General features: G+C 38.3%; 1 protein-coding gene across 1 annotated transcript; it reads left to right on the forward strand.

Moving 5' to 3' along the window:
* Positions 1–2,241: 2,241 nt before the first annotated feature.
* LOC308135559 (T cell receptor alpha variable 3) lies at positions 2,242–9,758 on the forward strand (the record flags this gene model as incomplete). The annotated part of the gene is made up of 4 exons (XM_080503611.1): positions 2,242–2,284; positions 2,537–2,632; positions 6,415–6,705; positions 9,736–9,758. The coding sequence occupies 4 exons, from the start codon at positions 2,242–2,244 to the stop codon at positions 9,756–9,758; spliced, it is 453 nt and encodes a 150-aa protein (XP_080359737.1).
* Between the last annotated feature and the right edge of the window lie 1,171 nt (positions 9,759–10,929).

Below are 10,929 nucleotides of genomic sequence, written 5' to 3' on the forward strand. Positions count from 1 at the left end.
AAACACCCATTATAACCCATTTACTGTAGAACTCCATCATCTAGTGGCCATAAAAACATTCACTTGGTCAATAACACTCAGACTGGTAATCAAACTTTAGAGCCTTTAAGCCTCTTTACACATCCAGGTATCAACACACACTCACACTTCAATGGTAACACAGGTTATATGTAATGAGCTCAACCTCTTTTAGAGCAGCTTGGAGAACAACTTAAAAACACTGAAGATGTTTATGGAGGTTAAACTCCAAGTTGGTCAAACAGTCAAATATAGTATTTACAATAAACAATAATAAGCCTAGTCTTTTCATAAAAACATCAAATTGATACCATGAAAGCAAAAATGATAATAATAAGGTCAATATTGGTACTGTGATGACAGGAACTGAAAACATACAGTTGAGAACTTCAAGGAAAAAATAATTAAAATAAACTGTTCACAGTTAGAATTCAAATCCAAACCAATATTCTAAGAAATAAATGTCTTCAATCCTTCATGTGAACATGTTGCAGAGTCCTTCTTCAGCTGGACCTCCATGATGGAGGAGGAGCAGCAGGTCAATGAGGACGATGAGTTCAGAAGCTTCCATCAGGATGAATTCAAAGTGAGCAGAACAAGAGGAGGAGCTCCACAGCTCAGTGTGAAAGGCTTCATGGTGGAAGTGAAGAGCTGCTGTGTTCTCTCTGTTCTTCATTCAGTCCAAGAGAAAATCATGTTCCTGCTTTTCATTTGGATGATGATCGTCTCCTTTCAGACTGGTAAGTCATCCAAAGATGGAGGGAGATGGAAGAGGAGAAGAAAGACATGAAACACATGTGCATGTTTGAGGAGATTCACTTTTTCTCCAACTAAACTGAGCTGAAAGACGTGGAATTCAAATCCAAATGTTGTGGAGAAATGTGTCTTTGTTGTTTTCAGGATCCTCTGAGGATTTACTGACACCATTTAAAGAGGAATTGACGGCTTTGGAAGGAGACACTGTGACTCTCTCCTGCAACTATTCAGGTTCTGTCCAGAACCTCTTCTGGTACCAACACAAGTCCAGTTCATCTCCACAGATTCTCATCAGTGAATATTCAGAGAAAACAGAAAGACTGTCTTTCAAACACGACAGAAACACAAAGCAGTTTCATGTGATCATCTCCTCTGCTGCAGTGACTGACTCTGCTGTGTACTACTGTGCTCTGCAGCCCACAGTGACAGGAAACAGTACAACTGTGTACTCAAACCTTTGGAGCAAAGACAATGCAATACTCCACTACATCCACTAGAGGGCCTCACTCTCTGTTAAACTTTGTTTTGATGCAGAGTGAGATTGTTCAAGTCACAACAACAATATGATCTTTTCTGCTGCGGCTCCTTTCAGAGGTCAATAGTGGAAAAATCCCCCTCATGACACAACAATGATGAAGGTATCAAACAAGTATCTTCTTCCTCACTGCAGAGGAGGTTTGTCTTGAGTTATTTGATCTAAATGTATAAATAAAGACTGAATCAAAATGTTGCTTGTTCATCATGGAAAAGAGCAGAGAGCATCAGAAATGTTGTTAAAGCAAAATCAATAACAAAACAACCTGTAAAGACGATGAACTCCCTGTTTAAACTGCTGCTACCATCCTCTTCATCAATGTTTAGAATATCTTCAGTACACCCACATACTTTAAATTCACCCCTGAAAAGCAGTTTAATTAAATAGATTGATGAACTTTGGATTTCATCATTCTCCTGGTGCAGTCAGTGTTTGCAGTGTGACATGGTGAAGCAGCTTCACAGCATGATGGTTCCTCCACCTTGTTTTACAATTCAAGGCTGGATTGTTCTTTCTGGGTTGTTTTTAACTTTCAAACACTTAATTGAGTATTTTTATTTCTTTTTATCTCCAAGTCCAGAAAGCATTGTGATACTTTCATGAAGGTAAAACTTGTTGACGATAACAAATTGTAAACATACTGAGCCAATCAGAGGTTGAGGGAGGAGCTGAGCTGCTGAAAAAGTGAAGAGAAGGAAACTTTTACAGTCACATGTTAGATCACAAACCATCAGTGATCCTGAAACAGAAACCACATTTCTACTTTTAAAATGAAGCACTAGAGGGTCACATGATGAAGTAGGTGCTGCACTACTTCTGCACTGTGTTCAACCATTGTGTCAATAAGAAGTGCTGCTGTGAAGACAACTATTGTCACACTGAGTGTTGAACATCAGCTACTTTCTCCTGTTGATTGAAACCTTGTTGGACACATGGAACATTGGCTGTGGATTCTTCTTGCTGCTCTTTTCTTTGGTAAGATACAAAACTCTACATGTTTCCTCTTCAAACACTTGAACACATTATTGAGCTCTACATGAAGAACTTTGAATGTTCAGGATCCAGAAAATCACTGTCCTTCATTCCTGCTGCTGTTTGTTTCCTTGTAGAAACACATTTGATTTCTCTAAATGATTTATTATGAACTCTTCAAAGCTACTGACTCATCTCCTTCAATCAATCATCTATTAATTCATTTCTTTCTCTTAATGTTCTCTTCTTCTCCAGAGTGTAAAGGAGAAGACAAAGTGATGCAGCCACCAGGAGACGTTATTGCTACTGAAGGAAACAGAGTTAAACTGAAATGTACTTTTGAGACTACTGGTACATTCCCATATTTGTTCTGGTACAAATACGAAGTGAATAGTTACCCAAAGTTCATGCTGAAAGTTGCCTCAACAACAGTGGAGAATGCTGCAGGGTTCCCTAAAGAAAGATTTGGTGCTGAGCTCAAAGAGAAATCAGTTCCTCTGGAGATCTCCTCTGCTGCAGTGACTGACTCTGCTGTGTACTACTGTGCTCTGCAGCCCACAGTGACAGGAAACAGTACAACTGTGTACTAAAACCTTTGGAGCAAAGACACAACTCTCCACTAGAGGGAGCCCCACTCCATCACTGCTGGACTTTGTTTTCATACAAGCTCCATTTGATTCGCCATTGCCCATTAAAAGAACTTCAACAAAATCCCAAAAAGAAGGAAAATCCATGTTTCACAGAAGGGTTAAAAAAGCGTGTAAAAAGAAAAATAGGCTCTAAAGGGAATTTTTCACACAAAGAACAAAGGATAAGGAGGAGAAGTACAAAAACTATAAGAACAAACTGACATCAATTATGAGATTACAGAAAAAAGACTACTATGATAAATTGCTAATAAAAAACCAAAAAACATAAGGGGAACCTGGAGAATTCTCATTGATATTATAAAAAAGAAATCTAGTAAAACTGACTTCCCAACATACTTTGATAACAATAATTCAGTTTTTGAAAGCACTCAAGAAATTGCAAATGCTTATTTTTTTGTAAATGTCGGCCCAAATTTAGCAAAGAAAATAAGGGATGTAGACCATAATTATGATTTTGCATTCAGCAGTACCAATTCAATGTTCCTTGGTGAGTCTGTGAGAGTGACATATTAGAAGTGGTCCGAAAGCTTAAAAACAAAACGTCTACAGACGATAATACCGTTGACATGTCACTTATAAAGGAAGTAATGGACTGTGTCCTTAAACCATTTACTTACATATGCAACAAATCATTTAAAATGGTATTTTCCCTGACAGGATGAAAATGGCTAAGGTGGTCCCAATCTATAAAAATGGTGACAAACATATAATATGAAATTATAGACCTGTGTCCTTGCTACCTCAGTTTTCAAAGATACTGGAAACACTGTTTGTAAATAGACTGGATGATTTCATGGAGAAATGTGAGTTATTGAGTGACCATCAATATGGGTTGAGGAGAAATCGATCAACTTCCCTGGCTGTGATGGAACTAGTAGAAAACATATCTTTAGCGGTAGACAATAAACAATACTCTGTAGGGGTTTTTCTTGATCTAAGCAAAGCATTTGACACAATTAACCTCCTTACTTCTGCAGAAACTGGATCATTATGGCAGAAGAGGTGTTGCACTAAATTGGATAAGAAGCTATTTAGAAAAAAGATATCAATATGTAAAAATGAATAACACGCCACTTATAAAAAAGTGGCGTGTGGCATTCCACAAGGTTCTGTATTAGGACCTAAGTTATTTATACTTTATTTAAATGATATCTATACAGTAATTAATAAATTGAAATACATAATATTTGCGGATGATACAACTTTATATTGCTCAGGACCAGATATTAAAGAACTGTTGACAACAGTAGAAATAGAGATGATCTCATTAAAAGAATGGTTTGATATTAATAAGTTATCGTTAAATGAAAATAAAACAAAATTTATAGTATTAGGTGGGACTCGGACAAACTGCAACATTCAATTAATTCTAAATGGAGTACAAATTGAAAAAGTACATGAGACCAAATTCCTGGGGGTCATGCTAGGTGATAAACTTAGTTGGAAGCCACACATAGAATATATGAAAAATAAATTATCTAAAACTATTGGTATTATTTATAAAACAAGTGACTTTCTGAATGATAAATGTTTGCGAATATTGTATTTCTCACTTATTATGCCATATATGACATACTGTGTTGAGGTATGGGGAAACACATATAGAACACATATAGACCCTATCATTAAACTCCAGAAAAGAATTATTAGAATAATAAACAAAGCTTCCGATAGATCAAATACTAATAAACTATTTATAGCCTCTTGCACATTAAAATTTAAAGATATAGTATATTTAAAAACATTAGAAATACTATTTCGAATAAAGAATAAAAGTCTTCCCACAGCTATTCAAAATCTTTTTAAATTAAGAGAAAATAACTACAACTTAAGAGGACTGTGTATATTTGAAAAAGGTGGCGTGAGAACCAACGTGAAATACAGATGTGTTTCTATTCTGGGAGCAGGTTTATGGAACGTCTCAGTGACAACTTAAAACTGTGCAAATCACTGTTCTGCTTCAAAAAACAGTAAAAAGAAAAATAATTAATGGTTACAATGAACAATAATTTCTGTTACTTCTTTTTGTTTGGTTGGGTTTTTTCTCATGTTCTACTTCTGTTATGTTCCAGATTAATTTTTTCTCCCGTACTACGACTGCTATTTTTTTTTTTATTATTATTTTTTTTTTCTTTCTCCAGTTGCTTTTTAAACATTTTATTATATTTTTTGCATCACTGGTGTCTGGGGTTACCGCACGGGTTTTTAAGGGAGAGGCTAAAATAAGCCTTGGCTTCAGCCGATACCCATTTCGGTTACAAGTTTATTGTGGAAACAGTGAAAAATCACAGGTGTGTGAACTTGTACCATGAACTGCAAAAAAATTCATCAACTGCACTTATACTGAAACTGTAACTGAAATAAACCATTCATTCATTCATTCATTCATTCATTCATTCACTCATGACACACAGTGGCCACAAGAATTACAATTTCCAGTTTTTCTACGTTAATTGTTTATAAAATGAGATCTGAGCTTCATATGTATCATCAGTTTGGACAAATACAAAGTGCTTAACTCAACACCACACAAACACTTTCAGCATTTCATGTTTCATGAAATCAATGTTTCTAATTCTGTTGGAAACAGTAAGAAAGCTCCTGAATAAAATACACAAAAAAGTCATTTTTTGTCATAAATTTGCAGAATGGAAGCAGCAAAGCTTTCAAACAAGATTTTGCTGAGGTGTAGAGCCACTCTGACCAATGAACACATTCAAATGTTTAACAAACAAAGCCTCTGCTGATGGACACCATTCTTTACAACGATAGAGACGTAGAGACGAACCGCAGAAGACTTGCTACTAAAGGTGGCTCTACAAAGTATTGACTTTTTTTTTTGAGGGGTTGAGATGAAAAACCTCCTTCCACTTCACAATAGTTCAGCATATTGTGTTTTTCTATCACATAAAATCCCAATAAATAAATTTACATTTGTGGTTGTAATGTGACAAAACGTGTAAAAGTCCAGTTGGTATCAATCCTCTAGCAAGCGACTGTAATCTGTCCAGTCCTGGATTGATCTCAGTGACTCGTCTAAACTGGTAGAGTCTCATGATGGTGGTCACCTGTGATGAGAAGATACCAGGAGGCAGTGTCAGCTGTTCTGGGATTCAGCTGCTGGAGTTTGTCTCCCACAAGAGTGCCTGTGCTACTCTGAGCAGCAGAAATGTGTGTTGAGTGTAAAGTGAGGATCAGGAGGAAGAACACAGAGCTGTGAATGAGTCCTGTCACTGTGATCAGGCTCCTCCTTCTAATCCACCAACTCAGTGTTGATGAAGACTAAACAGAGAGATCACAGCCTTCTTTCTACTTGCTGGAGCTCACAGTTCCTCATCACTGCAGATATGAGGCCTCTGTTCATCTCAGTGCTGCTGGCTGCTATGTGCCTTGGTATGAACACAACTGTGTTTCTTTCCTCTCAATCCAACATTGACATGATTCTTTACCAGCACACTCACACTGTTTGTTGCTGTTTTACAGGATGCAGAGCACAAACAGACAACGTGCAACAACCAAGAGGAGAAGTGACTGTTGATGAAGGACACACAGTGACTCTTGACTGTCTGTATAACAGCAGTTCTTCAAATCATTATCTCTTCTGGTACAAACAAGATGGAAACAAAAACCTCAAATTCATCCTGAGCCGCTTTAAGATCGGTCAGGGGAAAACAGAGGATGAAGAGAGATATTCCTCTACACTGAATTCCAGCTTAAGATCAGTTCCTCTGAACATCCAGAATGTTGAGCTGTGTGACTCTGCTGTGTACTACTGTGCTCTGCAGCCCACAGTGACAGGAAACAGTACAACTGTGTACTCAAACCTTTGGAGCAAAGACAATGCAATACTCCACTACATCCACTAGAGGGCCTCACTCTCTGTTAAACTTTGTTTTGATGCAGAGTGAGATTGTTCAAGTCACAACAACAATATGATCTTTTCTGCTGCGGCTCCTTTCAGAGGTCAATAGTGGAAAAATCCCCCTCATGACACAACAATGATGAAGGTATCAAACAAGTATCTTCTTCCTCACTGCAGAGGAGGTTTGTCTTGAGTTATTTGATCTAAATGTATAAATAAAGACTGAATCAAAATGTTGTTTGTTCATCATGGAAAAGAGCAGAGAGCATCAGAAATGTTGTTAAAGCAAAATCAATAACAAAAACAACCTGTAAAGACGATGAACTCCCTGTTTAAACTGCTGCTACCATCCTCTTCATCAATGTTTAGAATATCTTCAGTACACCCACATACTTTAAATTCACCCCTGAAAAGCAGTTTAATCAATGAGATTGATGAACTTTGGATTTCATCATTCTCCTGGTGCAGTCAGTGTTTGCAGTGTGACATGGTGAAGCAGCTTCACAGCATGATGGTTCCTCCACCTTGTTTTACAATTCAAGGCTGGATTGTTCTTTCTGGGTTGTTTTTAACTTTCAAACACTTAATTGAGTATTTTTATTTCTTTTTATCTCCAAGTCCAGAAAGCATTGTGATACTTTCATGAAGGTAAAACTTGTTGACGATAACAAATTGTAAACATACTGAGCCAATCAGAGGTTGAGGGAGGAGCTGAGCTGCTGAAAAAGTGAAGAGAAGGAAACTTTTACAGTCACATGTTAGATCACAAACCATCAGTGATCCTGAAACAGAAACCACATTTCTACTTTTAAAATGAAGCACTAGAGGGTCACATGATGAAGTAGGTGCTGCACTACTTCTGCACTGTGTTCAACCATTGTGTCAATAAGAAGTGCTGCTGTGAAGACAACTATTGTCACACTGAGTGTTGAACATCAGCTACTTTCTCCTGTTGATTGAAACCTTGTTGGACACATGGAACATTGGCTGTGGATTCTTCTTGCTGCTCTTTTCTTTGGTAAGATACAACACTCTACATGTTTCCTCTTCAAACACTTGAACACATTACTGAGCTCTACATGAAGAACTTTGAATGTTCAGGATCCAGAAAATCACTGTCCTTCATTTCTGCTGCTGTTTGTTTCCTTGTAGAAACACATTTGATTTCTCTGTGACATTGAGGAGTGAGAACAAAGTATAAACTCTGTGTAATAGAAAACGTTTGAAGCACCTGATTCTTTCACTTCAATCAATCATCTGTTAGTTAATTTCTTTCTCTTTATGTTCTCTTCTTCTCCAGAGTGTAAAGGAGAAGACAAAGTGATGCAGCCACCAGGAGACGTTATTGCTACTGAAGGAACCAGAGTTAAACTGAAATGTACTTTTGAGACAAGTGATCAATTTCCAACATTGTTCTGGTACAAACAAGAAGTAAACAGTTTTCCAAAGTTCATGTTAAAGGTTTACTCAACAACAGTGGAGAATGCTGCAGGGTTCCCTGAAGAAAGATTTGGTGCTGAGCTCAAAGAGAAATCAGTTCCTCTGGAGATCTCCTCTGCTGCAGTGACTGACTCTGCTGTGTACTACTGTGCTCTGCGGCCCACAGTGACAGGAAACAGTACAACTGTGTACTAAAACCTTTGGAGCAAAGACAATACTCCACTAGGGGGAGCCCCACTCCATCACTGCTGTGGTTTGTTTTGCTCTAAGGAAGATTTGTTTCAAACTACACAGAGTTTCCTGCAATACTTTGTCATTAAATGTGATCTAATCTACATTTAGATCTAAGAAAGACCATAATGGCTTAAACTAATACTACATACCAAAATATTGAAAATCTGTAAAACATTCAATGGTCTGGAAATAAGTAAGAAAACTCCCAGGAGAAAGAGTGTGAGAGAAAAAAAACTATGCAATGTTTCCTATCTACCTGAAGGGCTTTAGAGATTCACCAGTCCACAGAGAGACGCAATAACTAGCAACCTGGAGGAATAGATATGTTTCAGGAATTCAGTTCAACATCGCTGCTCATGAGTCTCTCATAAAGAAAACAATGACAAGACACAGAGTCCACATCAGAACGACACATAAAAAGCCAGTGAAGGAAACTTCAGTGCAGGATGGAAGCTGGAGATAAAACAGGCTTCAACGACGCTTCTTCGTTTGGTTAAAAATGTTTAATATCGAATAGAATGACATCCAAAAAAAAACAAAAGCTGATGACATGACAGGGTGAGAGAAGCGACTTCCAATATGCAACTCCGACACACAAAGGAAACTCCGTCGCTTATATGGTCAGCAACACATGCAGCTAATTAGTTCACGACAATAAACATCACTGATGCCCTAGCATCTGTGGTCTCACTTAGGACATCTCCTAGCCTGCAGAAGTCCAAACAGAAGATGATATGATCTAACATTTGACCTGACCTTAGATTCTGTCCGGATTCTTTGGAGCCGGCCTGCATACTACAAAGAAGAGCAGCATGATAGCAAAATAAGAAATAAAACATATATGAGAAGGTATAAGAAAATATACTTCATATTATCCCCCCTTCAAAGCTGATGAGCCTTGCTTAACGAAGGAACGGATATCATGCATAAGAACAGAACAATTGATAACATAACCACAACAGAGTTCATTGTCATGCAACTGCACAACCACTGTAAAGGTAGGGGTATGGGAGGCAAAAACCTGTTGGCAGAAACAAGTCCAAATAGACTATTCATCAACGTACAGGAAAACCAGTCCCACGACTCCTCTGCCGGTGCCGCCTAATGCACCCTGCCTCAGTAAATGAAGAACATCACAAAGACAGAAGCATAGAACCACACATACGTCAAGCAAACACTTATGGAAACCCCAGAAAACAAAATCAACAGGTATCCACACGTCGGCTAGTCGACCCATCGGACCTCCCTGTGGATCTGTCCCTGCCTAGCCCCCGACATCCCTGATTACTGAAACAAAACAAAACCACTGAGGTTCCTATGCATTCACTCAACAGTGGGTGTATTTTCCCATAAAGGCGACATAATGGGTAAACATACATCAACATGAACATAAACATGAACATGAATAACATGATTTAATGAAACCACTACAGCATCAATATCATCAAAGCTAAAGATCTGCAAGAATCAAACTAAGAAACAGAATGCATCGTGTGAAGGAACGTGGGAGAAGCTCCACTGGAGCCTCTTCAGTGGCATCGACCCCAGTATGATGACGACTTGGGCCTGAACAGTGTCCTTTGTTCAGCGTCCTCCGATCTGCTCCATTGTCCATGTTTGAGCGTCCGAATGTCCTCAGAGCGTCAGGATCTCACATCTAACCCCAAAAGTAGAGGAACCCCATTCTCGTCCTGAGGCAGAAGAAAAAGAAAACAACAACCAGTATCCTTGCAAAACAAAGTATGTAGATACGAAATCAAAACATCAACAAATCACCTAATATGAAACTAAGCAAAAACATCCAATATTATCCATCCACCCCCCTTTGATACAACACACTATAGGGAGGGGCTTCTACATAACAAAGTCATATATAAAAAATCTCTAAGTGATAACAAGAACCATCATCTAAAATGGATATATCTCCACCAATTCACCATCCAACACTCCATCATCTTTGTCATGAGTAGCGTCAGTCATCTGTAGCAGAGACATCTGTGCTTGATCATCTTCTTTCATTGCCATGGTGAAGTCAATCTCATTACGTATTTGTAGAGGAAACTGTCCTGTCACTACTTTTGTCATTCGACTAATTAACAGCTTCATCAGTGGAAACACACAACACAACAATATCAGCACAATAAGAAAAAAGACTCCCAATATCATGTCTGTGATCTGAAAAACTCTTGTCCATGACAGGTCACCAAGCCAATCTTGTAGAGACGTCATTCTGGTGTTCCAGTTTGAGTCTGCTACATGTTTGTCACGTATCTCCTTCAATTTCTGTAATGCCCTTGTCAGATTACCATCATCCCCTGTGTGCATGGGAATCACCAAACAACACTCTTCACCAACGTAGTCACACACTCCCTGATCACCTGCTAAAACTGGGTCAATCATAAACCTATTCTGCAATGCCATAAGAGATGTAGCATGCAATTGTCTACTCTACTGCACTAATA

The sequence above is a fragment of the Blennius ocellaris genome (assembly GCF_963422515.1).
Source record: "Blennius ocellaris genome assembly, chromosome: 10".
NCBI lineage: Eukaryota > Metazoa > Chordata > Actinopteri > Blenniiformes > Blenniidae > Blennius > Blennius ocellaris.